Source organism: Crotalus tigris, unplaced genomic scaffold (assembly GCF_016545835.1).
Source record: "Crotalus tigris isolate CLP2741 ecotype Arizona unplaced genomic scaffold, ASM1654583v1 scf7180000018716.860359, whole genome shotgun sequence".
NCBI classification, from domain to species: domain Eukaryota; kingdom Metazoa; phylum Chordata; class Lepidosauria; order Squamata; family Viperidae; genus Crotalus; species Crotalus tigris.
Window position 1 is genome coordinate 359840 of NW_024097164.1, and position 17989 is coordinate 377828.

Consider the following 17989-nt stretch of genomic DNA (forward strand, 5'->3'; position numbering starts at 1 on the left):
TAAAAAGAGAAGTGCAAATTGTAGTGAGAAATTGATTATACTTCCCTCTGTGGACAGGGGCAATTTCCCTCTTTCTAGGTATATTATTGAATCTTTTTTCTAGGAGTGAGGATACTAGATCAAACAAGTTTAAAGGTTAAACCTGCCTAGTGCAAACTGCATTTGTACTTAACTCATATTAAATATCTCAAGCTGTAAAAGTCCATTGCTTTAACTCCAACCAAGCAGTTAAATAGAGTTGATAAGCCAAGAAATGTTAAATGATCAACTCTGACTTCTATGATAACACAAAGTTATCCTGCAAAGTCAAGTAACATGGGGAAACCCTGGTACGGACAAATTTCAGGTGGTGAAATAATATGCATGAGATAAAACCATTCTAGTCTTATTGGAGATTTAGATACCTATTGGGCAAATTGCAACAGAGTACATGGAAATTTGGACTGGACAGATTCAACAGAACACACATCATACTAATAGCAAATTTGCGCCCTATATAACAGATGGCTCATGACCTTAGTTCTAAATATTACTGTTGCATCTGGGACATAATTATTGCTGTCTCAGAGAATAGCATTTCAGAGTTTGTGGACCCAGGTGGTGATGGCCCTTGTTGTGCTTGCCAGATTGCTGAGCCTTGAAGAGAAATACTGATCTATTTAAAAACTTTGATTGATTAGTACTAAAACTACTGATGACTGATAATTGAAGAAGATTTTGGTTTAATTGTACCTGTCAACCAGTCTTTACTTTTTGCAATAGTGGGCAAGACTCTAAGACTCACTTGTATCATTGAGACATTAACAGTTTATACAAGAAACAGAAGTTTATTGGTCAGCACTGGGATAAAAGTTGTCAAAGCTTCTACCAATAATGAATATAAATATAAAAATTAAAATGAGAGAAGGAAGATGCATCCTTGTTTCACTCTTTCTCTTGGGATTTAATTAAAATCTAAGAAGCAAGAAAGAATGCTATTATTATGATGACCGTACAGTGAAAGACAAGATATTCAGTATTCTTGTCTACTTTACACTAAATCAGTACAAGATCATGTTTGACTCATGAGAAGTTCATCAAATAAAATACATTTCAGAATGGATTCTCCTTTATCAGTTTGAACAAGAAGATAGGAACAGGGTAGAATAATTTATCTGCAGAGCATACAATGCAAATATCGGACAGGTTATATTAGAGTATTAATAATCATACGATTTAATATCCAAAATGTTGAATATGAAAAAGGGAGCCAATATTCACCTAAATATTATAAATTAAGGATAATATAATAATTGTCCAACAATTCAGTCAAACATGCAATCAACTGCATGCTCCTAATCAAATTACAGGAATGTTCAGTTCAAGCACTAATTTAAATCAAGGAAAGAGAAATCTATGATATATATTGTTAGTGTACATACCATTTTTTGGGTGTCCTAAAGGCACCATTTTCCCATCATCTGAAAAGAAGACAATTTCCTTCTAAAACATTTAATCCTGTCCATGGGGTTCCATTCCTGCTGAGCAATTTTTTAGCCCCTTTTTGCAAGTTTCCTGGTGGATTATAATTTTATTTCATCCACCTTTATCTATCTATATTATATTTTATTCAAATTTTTTTAATCCCACCTATTATCTATGCTTTCTTTTGTTTTCCCAATTTTGGAAAAACATCTATTCTACAAATATCATGACTAATATTTAGCTGACTAAATGGAATAATTATCAGTAATTGGAAAGAAATAAACAACAAAAGTATCTTTATCACCCTTGGAGGTATCAGTTATTCACTGCCTTAAAATGATAACAGTATTAAATTTCCTGCATTTCATATTTTTGTTACTTTCCATATTTCTGTGAAAGCAGATGCTAACATACACTTTTCCAACATGGTGCCCTTTAAACATGCTGGATGGCAACTTTCATTTTTGTTGCTCGTTTAATTAAGGCAGGACAAATATTTTTAAGCAATTACAGTACAAAGGGAATATGGCTTAAGTATGATTTCAAAATAAATGTTTAAAAATATCAGAATACATATTTCCTAATAATTAATGTGATTAGTAATTTCATGCCAATTCTACCAATGATGTAAATATAACTTTAATTGGTCTATGATGATACTGGGGATGAATGAGAGCCATTGTATTTCATGTTTTTTTTTATTTATGAAATATTCATTGTCAGATACTTTGTGAAGTGATCCCACTATATATTAAACTATAAACTTAATTTCATGGACAGACTGGCTTCTTCTATCTCTATACTGTAATTATACTTTATATGAAGCAAAGTATAACTATAATTTATTTCAAACTGGCTGTTACTTTAGGTCAGTGTTTCCCAACTTGACAATTTTAAGGCATGTGGAGTTCAACTCCCAGAATTCCACAGCCAGCAATTGCTGGCTGTGGAATTCTGGGAGTTGAAGTCCACATGCCTTAAAATTGTCAAGTTTGGGAAACACTGCTTTAGGTTTTAATTGTTTGTTGTTTTCTTGTTTCCCATTTGGAAATAATCTTATTACAACACTTCTTATACTGTTCTCTTTAAATTACTGATCTCTATACTGATGTCCTCTGTATGAATTGGGATTTTACATCTCAGCCTTCCCAGACAGCTTGATTGCCAATTCTGAAAGCTGAAATTCCTAAATGTTGGGAAAATATAAGGACAGACAAAAAAAAAAAAATATTTCAACCCTATTCAGTGATAATGTTATAACTGAGATGAGTGCATATGCAAAAATAAGAGATACTTATTAATAAGAGATACATTTCTGAATAAATATGCAGTAGACAGCAGGCACTGTCACTAATATTTCTAAGAGCCTCAGAGGTGAAAATCAATGGATTGACTATAAAAGTAAAGCCTTCCTCAAAAGAAGCTTGATGCAGTATTCAAAAAGCAACTAAATAGCGTGATTATCCCAGCATATTTTGGGGACTTTAGATTTACATATCTTTAATGATTTTCATATTCCTTTTCTTCCTTGACTCTTAACTGCTGCCTTGTTGCTGCTTTTAGTTCTTCTCATAAGCAGTTCAAATACTTTGTAGAGCTCAAAACTCTTGTTTATAAATGAAAAAGAAACCAGACAATCCCATAAACTGGGTGAATTCCACTGCTAGAATATTCAAATATAGAATGGTTGTCTATTTATGCTAACAATTAACTTTAAATAAACCCATTCTGATAAATTATAACATACCAAACAAAAAAAAATTAGTTAAAGTAAATACATTTTTAATTACCTTAAATTTGCAATGCTGCCTATTTCATGATCTCCCTGAATGCAAATTCTGAAATATTTTTTTCACTTCTTTCCATCTTCTTGTCCTTTGTTTTACAATTATATGCTTTTAATCTTTTCATTAGATCTCACTTTTTTCTACTGCATTCGTATTTCCAGTCCAGTCCATCTTTTTATTTTTTGAAAAATTTCTGACATTACAGAACTAAACTGAAATGTATTAATTCCACTCTTGGTTTTCCCTTTGTTACAAAATAAAATAGACCCCCCCCAATCTATCTCACCATTTCTTATATGGGGCCAGCAAACTTCACTATCCCTAGCCAGCTTGCCAACATCTTATTAGTGAAGGAAGCAATTCTTTACAAGTTACAAATAAGAGAGCAACTGAAACCACATATACAAACAAGGAAATTAGAAAAATGCTGAAATAGACTTGCTCAGCATCTTCCACTTCGCTTCATTTCCTAACTGGGTCAAACGTAGGATAGCTTTATCAAAAATAGTAAAGTAGGTCTTATCTTGTTTTGTTGGGTTGTTTAGTGAGAAACAGGTATTAAAGGGGAGATAATATCTAAAGTGTTTTTACCATAAATACCACCCCATCTCAAAGGTAAAAGCCTAAATTAAATTAACCCTCTAACTACTTCAATCATTCTAACGCTATTATCACAGCACCATTGTTTACAAGTTTTCTTTTTTGTAGGAACTAGATATGTTCACCCTATTTCATTCACTTTGATACAGTAAATAACTATGTTTTCTCTTGTGTGAACAAGGAAGTATATGTCTGTAGAGACTACTGCTTCTACAGTGGATTTCTTTGGACATACATATCCAATTCACAAGTTCAAAAGCACTTTCAGAAAGCAAAGTAAAGGTAGCTGTTATTTGAACTTTTGTTTGATTAAAGACATGAAGCATTTCAATCTGAAAAGATTCCAAGACTCATTTCAAGTTAGAGAGATCATTTGTATTATTCACTTCATTATTTACACTAGAGTAGTTAGTGTCCGATTTCTTCTTACTATATTAACATACCAAAGCAATATAAACAGAGAAAGTCTGAACCATAACATTGTTCTGAGTCCCCTGAACTGTGAGTTGGGAAGCATATAAATTGAATAAATCAATAAATGATGCATTTAATTATAATACAATCAAAACAATACAAGCATCTTCAGAATAAACAGCTATGAGATGGTTTTTGAAGATGCCCAGCTATCAAAGGCCCATCTTTCTAATATGTAGAATTGGGAGTCCTTCTGCATTGTGCCCAGGCAACCAAAACCTCATCACAAGTGCTGCATTTGGCACCCACTCCCTCAGCATTTAAACAAGTAGGTAGACACATTTCTTTAGCCAGGCTTCTAATTGTTAAATGAAGCTAATATCAGAGTTATTGTTAATTAAATCTGTGTTTTTAAATTTTAATATTGCTTTTGGGTTCTTTTTAAAAAAAGCTAGTCCCTTGTGTATTCACTAAAATAGATAAGCAAGGCATAATAACTAAGTAACTAATTTTATTGTATGATAATTGTGAATTTATAATGTTGCCTTCAATTACAGAAAACACTATTCATCTTTGGAAGAAACACCAGTAGAGAATTATAGGAGAAGGGGATATATAAATATGTAAATATTCTGGACACAAATAATATTACAATACTGCAATATTGGATCTTGTGTCGGAACTTGTTCTATTACAGTATTTTGACCAATATAACATAAAGCTAGACATGGTTCACTGTAAAGTTAAAAATAAATTTGTTACTAAAAATACTTCCAGGGCAAGTAATATTAGATCTCATTAGAAATAGGGCAGCTAATAAAAAAATGGCTGCATTATAACTAACATTAAATAAAATGAATTCTGTTAAGTTACATGTTGTCTAGATCATGTTAACCCAAAATTTAAAGTGAAGAAATACTGTTTTCCACTTAGAAAACAAACTATAATGAACTATGAGAAAATATTTAATTTAGGTGATCAGTATATAAATAAACAGGTAAACAAACAAAGTAGTATGATGTTTTAAAATATGAATGTAGTCAATCCAACATTAAAAAAACTTAAAAACCTATAAATGCATAATTTATGTAGTTCGTTCCCAAAAAAATAATATCAAATTATATATAATTGCTAGGGGAAAAGATAGAAAATAGGAAAAGTTTAGTAATAATAATAATAATAATAATAATAATAATAATAATAATAGTAGTAGTAGTAGTAGTAGTAGTAGTAGTAGTAGTAGTAGTAAAGTTGGAAGGGACCTTGGAGGTCATCTAGTCCAACCCCCTGCTCAGGCAGGAAACCCTATACCATTTCAGACAAATGATATTATACCACGTACCACCTGAGAAAAGGAGGATTATTAAAATCCATACCTCCATTCCTTCCATGCATATCCAAAGTCTGCAGTAAGAAAGGCATAGGACCTTCCAAATTAGATATATCTCTTTGTTAATGTTGGACAGCTAGTAAGTTCAAATAGATAAATAAGCAGAGAAATCCCATCAGCAAATACAAATGTAATCATTCAACACTGAATGTATTCCATTAATATTAAACACTATGCATTCCTCCGTTATACGTACTACAGTATTTTCAAATTTCAAAAGAACCAACGTATGTACAAACAAACAGAAAATATCAAATTGCTATTATAAAATATTGGTGGGAAATATTATATCATTTCATTATACTGTAATTTGACATTTTACCACTGTTAAAACTTTAAAACTGTGTCTTAATGATTAAGTATTTGGAGCTGCTGTTTGCCTACTTCCTTCTCTGCGGTGCAGTGACATTCCTGCCTGAGCTCCTCGACTCTGTAGCCAAATTAGTAGTGAAGTTCCCTAGACTTATGATTGTAAGGAACTTCAACTTGCCTTCTCTCAATAGGGTAACACTGCTCCAAACTGAACTGATGTGCAATTTGATTACAATCTTGGATTCATGGCTTCTGCTCAAGAATCAGGTGGCAGCCAGGCTACAAAGACTTTTGCATGAGTTCATTTTGTGTGCCAGCTAGAACAGGAAATCCTGATCACAGTCGCCCATATCTTGGTCATTTCTCCTTAGAACTTCTTGCAATGCGCTACATGTGAGTTTACCCTTGAAAACCATACAAAAACTTCATCTGGTTTAATATCCAGCATCATATGCAATTCTGGAAGGATCATGGTTTGCCCATGTTATACTGCTGCTATGAGCTACATTGACTGAGCTACAGTTTTTCCCCAGCTATAATTTGGTGGTTATCACTTCTAAAGCCTTGCATAATACAGGGCCAGGTTGTTTGAGGGACTACATAATTCTAAGGACATATAGTATACTTGTCCCATCAAGTCAGATAGGGTAGGCATCCTCCAGCTCCTGTATACAAAAAAATGCCATCTGGTGGCACCTGGAAAACAAGGCTTTTCTATAATGGCTATTCCTACTCTTGTGGAATAGTCTCTCCCTGGAGTTCGAGCTCCCCTTCTGGAAAGTTATTAAAACCTAGCTTTTCCCTCAGGTTTTAGGCCAGTGTTTTATGATTGTTTTAGATTTTAATTTTGTTGTATTTTATTATTTTTATATTTGACTGTTAATCACATAGGGTTATGTGATATTATTTGTGGTATTATGTGGGATATTACTATGGGTGGCTACATATTTTTTTAAAAAATTAAATGTAATCAGATAAAAAGTAGAATATAAAATAAATAAATGTACCATCTTCAAGCAAGATCCATGTTAAAAACTGAGGCCTATTAACTATACATCCACTGTAACTATACTTCACGTATATTAGAAGATGAGACAGCTGCAGTCACTGGAGTATCACAAGAAGTCCTTCTAGTAATTAAAGTGGACAGATAATGGACCACAACTGGAAGCCATGTGAATTGCCATGCTGCTTATATAGAAGTAAACTGGAGTTTTAATGAATTTTAACTTGCATATACATACTGAACTAAGACATAATTAGGACTGATGTTGAATGATTGCTATATGTAGCATATGCCTTAAAGAAAATGAAAGAACAAGTTCCTAAAGAAGGATAAAAATTAAGAGGGAGTACATAATTCCAAGCTAGTATTTAATTTGTGATTGATACTCTCACTTGTTTCACAAGAAAGACTAACATTTATTTTCACTGTTGCTGTGAATGGTTTAATTAACCCTTGCCAAGGGTAGAATGATCAATATGTCCTTTGTAAACACAGTGGGGCACGAAGCCAAATGCATGTTTCTCCTGCGTCTAAACAGACATTATTTAACTTACAACAATACATTTCCAGTATATGGAAATAGCAATTTTTGTCAACTTAAGAGATTTGAAAATAAGGTGACTTTCAGTGAAATTTAAATGGTCCTTAATGCTAAGAATCCTGCTAAAGGAAAAATAAGCTAACAAAGAAAATTAGTTTTATATAAATCTAGAAAGAATTGCAATTACATAACTGAAATAATTAATGAATGTATAATATTATTGGGAAACTATAGTCTTGTCAGGATGAGGCTAAGCAGACCAGCTTTGAAAGTCACTCCTGTGGAAGAACATAAACTGTTTGATCAAGTATGAATAATCTTTGCTTAACAACTGTTTATTCAACAACCATTCGAAATTACAATGGTGCCGAATAAACGGACTTATGACCTATACCCCAAAGTTATGGTCATTTGAGTCACTTGCTAAAAATATGGGAGCTTGTCAGTCCACCCACCCTTAGGATTGACTAGAGAGATGCTTCTACTAGCCCATAACTGCTTCTCTCGCCCCCCCCCCCAATATTAGCCACCTACCTGATCCACCAGCATATCAAAACTACCACAATGCTGAAGGCCCGCTCTCACTCCAAAATATCCGGCGGCTTTGACCAGTTACAGGGCCAGCAGCTCATGTAATTGTGTTTTTCTGCTGGCAGGCATACCCAGCCAATGTAAGGCACAGCCTTCCTACAGAGGCCAACTCATGTTGTTCTGCAAGCAGGCACCATTCTTCAAATCATTAAGAAGACCTCTTTTCAAATCCACAGGTACTCCAGGGCTGTGTAGCCACCAAGGCCTCCCTGCAGTCCACTGTACTGCACATATAGATCAAGGAACCATCCTGTTCTATGCAAAACACATTCTACTACTGTGTGAGAACTGTGTGGCAGTGGAAACAGTTAATTTAATGCTGTTTGCCATCAAAATTCCTTTTGAAACACAGTATTTATGATCAAGAACATTGTACAATCCACTATCCTTATCATGGTTGTAAACAAACACATATAAACAAGCACAAATAAACGTAGCCTAAGTCATTTCAACAATGATTCTAAGCATTTCTATGTTCTAAAACATTAGAACAATATCAGCAGAAGTACTAGCCTGGTTGCAAGGATGTTCCTCACAACACTCAACAGAGACCCATTTGCTTCCAAAGTGTGGCAAATTATTCTAACAAATCTCCTATCCCTGCTAAGAAAAGAAGATAAAACAACTGTAAATCTCTAGAAGAAATAAAATTATGGTGTGGGAATCAAATAAATGTTACTCTCCATTCTCCTTTCCCTGATGTTGTTATTACATCTCAATAAAAATATCAAGTACCAAGTGTGAGTCAATCACAGCTGAAAGACCATACAAATTCAGGAAGAAGAAAAAAATTCAGGAAGAAGAAAGAAATGAACACAATTTTCCTCTTTTAGTGAAGGCTTATTAACAAAATAATTTATTTGCTTTTGTCTGTTTTTTATTTATAATACATCTACTTACATATTTAACAAATTTCTGGTCTACCCAACTCTAATAAATCTCTGGGCAACTTAACATATAAAACAGAAAAAAAGAAGAAGAAGAAATAAAATTCCAAACACAGTGTGATCCTTGTTTATGTATTTGTAACTACTAGTTACAAATGTTTATGTATTTGTAACTACTGGTTATGTTTATGTATTTGTAACTACTGGTTGTTTTAAAAAGTAAGAGGAATACAGAACACTATTTCCAAAAAGAAGCATTTCAATTCTGATGGCCAGATACAGTCAACAATAATGTTCAAAATATAGTGAGCGTGTTCATACAATGCACTAAATCCACTCAAATTAAGGAAAGTTGGATTAGCAAGATATTAAAAAAACAGGCTACACCAGATACAATTATACTTAGAATATCCGCAGTGAAAATTAATGGATCTTGAATTACACATAATGCAGTACAATGAGACACATTTTAGTCAACTCTTATTCACTACTGCAAATCTTCCAGCATTTCCAGAATATACTGAAACAGGTTGCTATGATAAATAGCGACTAGCTTATGTGTGTGTTTGTAAGACTCTGTATCTAAAAACAGATTCTATGATAACACTAGAAAACCAAATAAATAAATATTGAATTCCAAGGGGATACTGGCCTTGAAAAGTGAATTACATAATCTGCAGACTTTAATGGAAAAATACTAGTTCCATTAGTGCTGAAGTAAAAGGAAAAATAGAGAAGTATAATATAAAAGATTGTGCTAATAAATGATTCAGATAAAAATAATACATGACAGAAAGCAGCAGGTAAGGTTAATTTAAATCAACCTTCTTTTAAATTCATATTTTAAGAAATAGAAGAAAAATACAATTAGTAAGTTTTTAATGTTACTTCTATCCAATTTTTACATAGGCAATTCTAAAATGTAATATATACCCTGTTTTCCTGAAAGTAAGCCTTACCCGAAAATAAGCCCTAGCTTGATTTTTGGGGGTGGGTGTAATATAAGCCCCACCCCCAAAATAAGCCCAAGTTTTGGGGTGAGGCACAAACCTAAAAATCAAACTAGGGTGGGGTTGGGGGGTGGATCTGCCCCACATGCCCCGCACCCACTTACTTTGCAGCCAGGCCTCTCCTCACCGGCCCACTTCTTCTGCAGACAGGCCTGCATTTCAGTTACAGGCCTTTCCGGAAGGCCTCTGCAGCTGAGAACCGAGCTATAGCTTGGTACTTAGCTGTAGTGGCCTTCCAGAAAGGCCTGAATGTGAAATGCAGGTTGGAACGCAGCTGCAGAATGAAGCTGCTCCTTCAGCCGCAGAAGAAGTGGGCCAACTGGGCAGGGCTGTCGGTGCCAGAGGTGAGTATAAAAGACATATCCTGAAAATAAGACCTAGTGCCTCTTTTGGAGGCAAAAAAAATAAAATAAGATCAGTCTTACTTTCGGGGAAACAGGGTAGCGTTGTTTGATTATGTATGATCAAATCCTCCTTTGCCAGACTTCTCAAGAGAGCAGGGATAATACATCCAAAATATGTTATTTTGAGCTTGTATAAGTGTGCTTCAACTAAGAACTTAGTATTGATTTGTTAAATTATTCATTTGTTTATTTCCTTGATTAGCCAAGCTATGCTCGGGAATCTTGTGTATCATCAAAGTTCAAAAGCATCGATACTCTTTCTGTTTTGCTACTTCAAAGTTTTGTGCTTTCATAAACTGTCACAGGGAAAGCTATTGCCCACCTTTATAGATATAGAGAGAATTTAAATATATGCAGCATGCATCTTTATTACAACACCGGGATTTATTTTCAATCTTGATACATGAGCACTACTTCCTTTGGAAGCATTTGGAGCAACACCATGAAGAGTAGCAAGGCATTAAACTTTCACATAAAACCAATTCTGACATTAAAATATTTATATTTAACTAAAAATAATTTTGAGTTTTAAAATAAATTTTAGCATTAAAATAAACACAGCTACTATAGAAAGCCCTAATCTAGCATGTGTATGTAAGATCAGCTATGGCAACATAGAAATCCTGGCTTGTAATAATTAATTTTGATTACTCAGAACTGACCAGTTGTGGAGAAGAAGCTAAGCTATTGTGAGATGTATTTGGTTGTGGTTTGTATGTTCTGCAAATGCAATCACTTTTACATTTAATCATGATTTATGATTTAACAAATTGAATGAAACTATCCAATTGTGCTTTATTCAGTATGGTATGGTGAGTAATTCATAGCTAAGTTTGATAGGTATCATCACAGGGAAATCTTTCTCTTCCAAAAGACAAACCAATAGCAAAACTGAATATATATTATGCCAGTTCATTAATTCTTTTTTAAAAATTATATCATTAAATATAAAATTGCAAACTCAAATAGACTTATTTTATATGGGAAATGCTGAAGTATCTTCTGAGTAAATAAGAATAGAATACAGTCCATAGTAATTATATACAGCGTTAGAGTTATATATTCATTCATCCCATCTGAAATAATAATATACTTCGGAACACTAGCAGTTTGTTCCTCTTCTGAGTAGCTAAAGATTAATAAATATTGATCTTTTACATAACTTTATCAAATTCATGAAACAGAAGATTTGCACTGCATAGTCTTAGAGAAAGTTCTCAACACTTTCACGGGTAAGTTGATTCCTTGATTATATTTAAGAATATAGCTACATGGTCTTATATTTTTTTTTAATTGCTGGTAAAAGTAGAAGCAGCTGAAGCAGGTGAAAAAGAAGTCCAGTCAAAAGTGTCATGGTATGATGCCTTGCTGCTATGCTGCAAGAGCAATGTGATTGCCAAACTACCAAATTTGGTCAAAATACATGGAAGTATTCTATAGCTTACATCTGAACGTATCTCCAGATGTAAAAAACACTATCAAGTTGCAAAAGTGCTGAGTGTCTCTACAAACATAGAAACCAGCTTAATTAACCCTTAAATATGAGCAACAGACAAAATATATGTTTCCACAGGCTTTGATGCAGATGTTTTTCCAGTTCCACTGACACATTATCGACTAAACTTCTACATACAAGTTAGGTAGTCCAATACTAATCACAGTCTTTCTTACTAGTATTAAAATCTCAGTAGCCAGATAAAGTTGTCATAACAATTTTGTATTAAAGTAAACTTTATTTGATGAATTTGTAATTCATTTATAATTTTGATTAAAATATTCCATCAGAGATCTTCATTTATCTCTGAGGATTGCAGTCCCTCTTCCATTTGCCTTATGGAGGCATGTTGCTTTGTCTCAATGCAGGGAAGTATTGACATGGAGGGGAAATATTCCACTTTTATAAACATCAAAGGAAGGTCAATTTGCATGAATCAGTTACTTTGCTTTGACAGAATTGGCTTCTGTACTAAGCACCACAGCTATTGCAGCAACTGGGAGAAGGATGCTCCAGTGCTTCAGAGAAACATGTCCAAGGGTCCTTTATTCAAGTTCTACATTTTATCATTTTATCTCAACTTACCATGCAATCCCAATGGATAAATAAAATACCTTTAAATTAGAAAAGCAAGGTTATATACTCTCCCCTATACCCATGATTTTCTAGCTTTTCATAGCTAAGTACAATTAAATAACATAAGCAACTATAATCTAAGTGATAAGTCTAGAAAAAAAGGCTTATTATAGTGATGAAAAACAGGAGGAGAACTGGGAATGATAGGAAAATTGTTGAGGTAAAGAGACTGTCATGTGAAGAAAGGACAACTGCAGTGAAAAGGCAAGTGTAATATAGACTTGAACAAATCATTTTCTGACAGAAAGATATAGATGTTGTTTACTTGAAGTGTTTTGCTTCAAATACTGCAAGCAGCCTGTTTCAGTCACCTGAATTCCAGATTGGCTTTATGAAAACTTCACTCCTTTCCAAATTAATCAACTTCTTTTTAAAACAAGAGTGTAATTGCTTAAAAGTGTGGCTCATAGCTGTATAACTATCATGCCTAAATTAGCTTTAAACTATATTTGTTATTATTTATTATTTCAGAAGAACAGTTGGATGCATCATCTGCTTGTCTCTATACAGAATTTCGTAAACTACATAGCTTATGAAAGGTTTGGACATGTTTGTAACTGAAGACAATTTTTGCTTTAGATCTGGCAGAAAACACAAATCAGATTGCAAATAATTAGAATTGTGAACACAAAATGATTAGCTTAACAGCATCAACAGACTCTAACCAAGTGTTCTTCTGATAAAGATGCATGCATTATTTGTGTAATTTTAAAAAAATTAAGATATTTTCAAGTTAAAGGCAATAAAATTCTATATAATTATATAAGAAAAAATATAAAATCAGAACCCACATGAGGATTTACCTTCCACTGCTCTCTTAAAGAAGACTTTGCAACTGCCACAGGTCACTACTCCATAATGGCATCCAGATGCTTCATCTCCACACACTAAACACACTTTAGAAGGTCTTGAAGATCCAGTTGAAACATTTCTCAATGATGAACTAGAGATAAATATAATAGGACTCATGAATATAAAATGCACTTGATACAAATTCTATTTTGTTATTAAATTTCCAATCCCATAATTTTGAGGCTTCCTCATTTTTTAAAAAATTAAAGAGCTTCATTTCTTTTAGCAATATGTATGTTACTTAGTTGTTCTTAATAGTACTTGATATATATAATTTTGTGGTTTAAAATACCATTAACACTCTATGAAAATTTTTATCTACCAACCCTTCCTTAAAATCTACATTTATTTGTTCACATTGCCAAGACATTTAGTCTTTTATAGTAGGCTATTCATTAAGAAAAAGATGACACAAAAAATCAGGGAAATATTTTTATGAAGATCAAGTATATTTAATATTCCAGTAGATGCCAAGATTATAGGAGGTCGGTTTTGGCATTTATCAGAATAAAGCTTTGATTGACTGAATGGATATTATTTCAGAGTAGAACATTATAAGGATTGCTGAACAACTGTTTTTTTTAAATCTGGTGAAGACTATCCATTAGTCTTAGGCCCAATTTAAAACTCTAAATAGATCCATACCATTTATCTTCATATAGTCTTCAGATATATATTCTTATTTTTTCAGTTTTTTTCCATTTTCATAAGAAACTAAATGGCTGCTCGTAATAGGAACATCATCATCCCTTAGCAATACACTGGCATCCTTAATATATGGGACTAAAAAAAATCAGCTCAAAAATTAAATTCTTATTTTAATATTGTGATATAATCCAATGATTCAGCATATTAAAAAAAACTTTGTCTTTATTTAAGAATTTATTTAAGAAGGTATGAATGAGTAAAAGTGCCATGTTTATTTTTTATTTTCTGAGAGCTTAAAGATGGCGCAAATAAGAATTTATTTACTTTATGAACTACTTTAGAGGAAAGATAATGACATGCTAAAACCACTACTGATTGGATTCACACATAGTAAGCAATAGATATGATTCATATATCACAATGCCTAGGTTCAAACAACTTGTAAATTCCACCTCTATTCTGTCCTCTCAGGTGGCTGAAGTCTGCTGCCCCCTTGTGAGCCTCTTAATCCTCTCAATCGTAATCCCAGACCAACAATTTCTACACTATACTGCCTATTTTAGAATACAAGAGAAAAAGTCAAACAATATTAGAGGCCTAGTAAATAGGTCTTTCTTTCATTTTTTTGTTTATTTATTATTTAAAATGTTAAATATAACAGTAAAAGGAATACAAATTAAACTCAGAAAAAGAAAAAAGAGAGATATAATAAAAAGTGCAAAGAAAGGAAAAATAAAAATATAAAAAAGGAAAGAAGTCTCTATTACATCAAGTAAAAGCAAATTGAATAACAAGTAAAAGCAAATTTGATAACGAGTAAAAGCAAATTGTATAACGCATCATCAGTTATAAAGTTACAACAAATCTCTCTTCTTCCCCATGCATCATCAACTTTTTAGACACGGTGTCCAAAAAAGTCCATAAACGGTTACCAGAGCTTTATTTTAAAAAAGTCTTCTTTTAACCTTGATTAAACAAACCAGCTTCATGTTCTTCTTTTACTTCTAACTTTTATTTAATTCATTGTCTTTCTTTTTTCAACCACAAAGCCTTCTTCAAGGCTTTAGCAAGTCTTTTTTGTAAGTGGAAAGTCATTATGTAGAATATTGTCCATGCCTTTTGTATTACACCTTTGATTTCCAAGCCTTAGCCATCTTTTTTTGTGATAGAAAGTACCTAAAGGGTGATTCTCTTGGCTTTTCTCTATTTTTGGAATCCACTTTTTCCTTTTTTATTTGTATTCCAGTTTTAATAGCATGTCTGTTTTGTAATCCACATTTTTTAAAATCCGATATCCAATATTTCTGATTCTATTTCTGTAACAAGTACAATTTGTTTCACATCTGTCACTCCTTTATTAACATCTTTTAAACACAAACTATCTATGTGTCTGAGCCCTTAATTCATTTGTAACTTTCTTAATTCAAAACCTTATTTACCTTTTTGCCATTTATTTCAAATTCTTTAACTTCTTAAAATTATACTTAATTTTTCTTTTGTTTATGAATAAAATTATATTCTTCAGGAACTTTTCAGGACTGTCATTTAAAAGACTTTTAATAGTTTTAAGATATTTAAATAAGCAATTTTCTAATATGATTTGAAGCAAAGTTAGCAAATTTGTAGTGGTTATGAACTTGATGATTAATACTTTTGTCTCCTGCTGTAAACTGCTATCCTGCAGTATCCTCACAAGAAGCAGCCATCAGGAGCACATGTTGGTAATCTCCTGTCCTCTCCTTACTTTAATAAATAACAGAACTGGTCTACTCAATAATCAAAATGTATTACAGCAGTAGCAATTTTACTTCCACATTTACAGGATATAAAACCACCAAACAATCAATATAATATAATCCAAAATTCAAAAAATAAAACATCGTATTAATTTTTTTTTCAGACCTTAATAATGGTGCGATGTATTGTGCAAATGGTGGCACAAAATTGGGCGACCTGAATTGATATTTTCGGATCCTTATACGAAAGTAGCAACTTTAGATAAAATTCATATCCCCTGCCTGGAAATTCCTTCAATATCGGATATATAAGAATCTGTCTAGAGTCTTTATATAAAGAGCAATGAAGCAACATATGGCTTAGAGTTTCTATAGAGCCATCACCACATGGACACAACTGAAGGTGCATAGGAATGCCCTTAAACCATCCAAAAAGGACTGCCGAGGCAATGCATCCAGCCTGGCTAAGGTGAAAGCTTTACGAAATTTTGAAATTGTAATGGAAAATAGACAAGAAGTGGAAAGAATCCTTCTGGAAGCAAGTGACAAATGTTGGAATGTGCCACCTTACTTAGGTTTGTTTGGAGATCTATATCGCAGATTTGTTGTTTCAAAGCAATTCTAGCATTATCAAATCCTAATGAACACAGACTTTCCATAGAGAAGCCCAGCAATTTAATTTTATCTAGGGCTTTTTTTTTCCATGACGATTTAAAATGATCTATAAATACTAATGGGGCTAAACCTACAGGCATCAAAATTAACTTTAACCAAAAGGTAAGAAGAAGGAACCATGCTCTAGCTTCCAATGAAACTGTACCTATTTCTACCCGTAGGATGGCATTTTTTATACTTTTAGGTACCATCAGTATGGCTCAAATAAACTTATTTTGAATAATTTCAATAGCATTAAGCTTTGCGAGTGAACATATTTGCTAGCCATAAAGGAGCTGAGGGACTGTCTTAGCTTGAAAAACCCTACAAGCTACCGGGATAAAGTAAGCTCCTTTTGAATGATAAAATTTTATGATAGCTGATGAAGTGCACTGTGCTACACTTGCCTGATAAAGACAATGAGTATTCCAGGATAGGGAGGCATGAAACTGCACTCCAAGATATTTATAGGTACGCACCTGTTCAACTGAAGTCCCATCAATTTGCCATTTATGGATCTTATGATGGTAAGAGGCAAATACTAAAACTTTAGTTTTTTCACAATTTATTAAAAGTTTGTATTCTATGCAAAATAAAGCTAGTGCCCTAAGTGCTTTTCTCATTCCCACCTGAGAAGTGGACAAAATGACTATATCATTGGCATACAATAGTGCTGGAATTGCACGATCAGCCAAAATAGGTGGATGATGGGCTGGATCAGCAAGCACAAGTTCTTTGGTTTTATTGTGGTGATTATCTCTACAAAGATATGTTTAACTCACTATGCCTCCAATGGAAATTCTTCCTGTCTTTCATTCTCATAGAATCTGCTTTTATCCTCCTGTCTAAGACCTAACCTTTCCAATAATGCCATTGCTACTACTTTAACAAAAAAAGTGTCCAAGCATTTGGATCAGGATGGTTACCTTGTTTTCCTTAATTGGGAATTTCAAAAGCTCAGTAAATATCTTTCTCTGATTTGAATCCTGGTCCTAATAACATTTATCCTCTTTCCACAAAAAACAATCCTAGGATTCAGTTATGTTGAAGTAAAAAAAATTAACATAAATAATTGAAGAGCAGGGAAAGAACTGAAGTGTTTCAAGCATAGCTTTTGAGGTGACTATGATTTGGGAGTCTTTAAATGCATTTCCCTTTTCCTAAAACTATAGAACTTTTATCTCACAGACATGAATCATTCACATAAGAAAGAAGAAATACATATTCCCCTTTCTGCATTGAGCAAAGGTAGCAAAAGTAGACAACAGAAGAGCATGATTGGAGGTAGGGGAAGACCAAATTGTGTAAAGATGAAGAGATGAAAAGAAATAGACAGATGCAGGAAAAGCAAAAAACAAAGCCCTAAAACAATTTTTAAGCCTTACAAAATAGGTTTAAATTCAACTAATCATTTCAACAGCTATCTCTTCCCATTTCCCTTTTTAAAGAATATTCTATTCTTCTAAGCCAAGATTAGATATTCTAATTAATAGGCATTATTGAAAGAAAATGTTAATTTTCTTTTGGAAAGAATAAGGCTGCCTTTAATCTGTCACCGATGT

General features: G+C 33.0%; 1 protein-coding gene across 5 annotated transcripts in view; it reads right to left on the bottom strand.

The window, feature by feature from the left end:
- Positions 1–17989, bottom strand: part of NR3C2 (nuclear receptor subfamily 3 group C member 2) — a 166949-nt gene that overhangs the window by 55929 nt on the left and 93031 nt on the right. For 4 of the 5 annotated variants that reach the window (XM_039355662.1, XM_039355664.1, XM_039355663.1 and 1 more), the window contains one exon: positions 13329–13480. In XM_039355662.1, the coding sequence (XP_039211596.1) occupies positions 13329–13480 (152 nt within the window). The remainder of the gene's footprint in view (positions 1–13328; positions 13481–17989) is intronic. The other variant, XM_039355665.1, reaches the window with a different exon arrangement.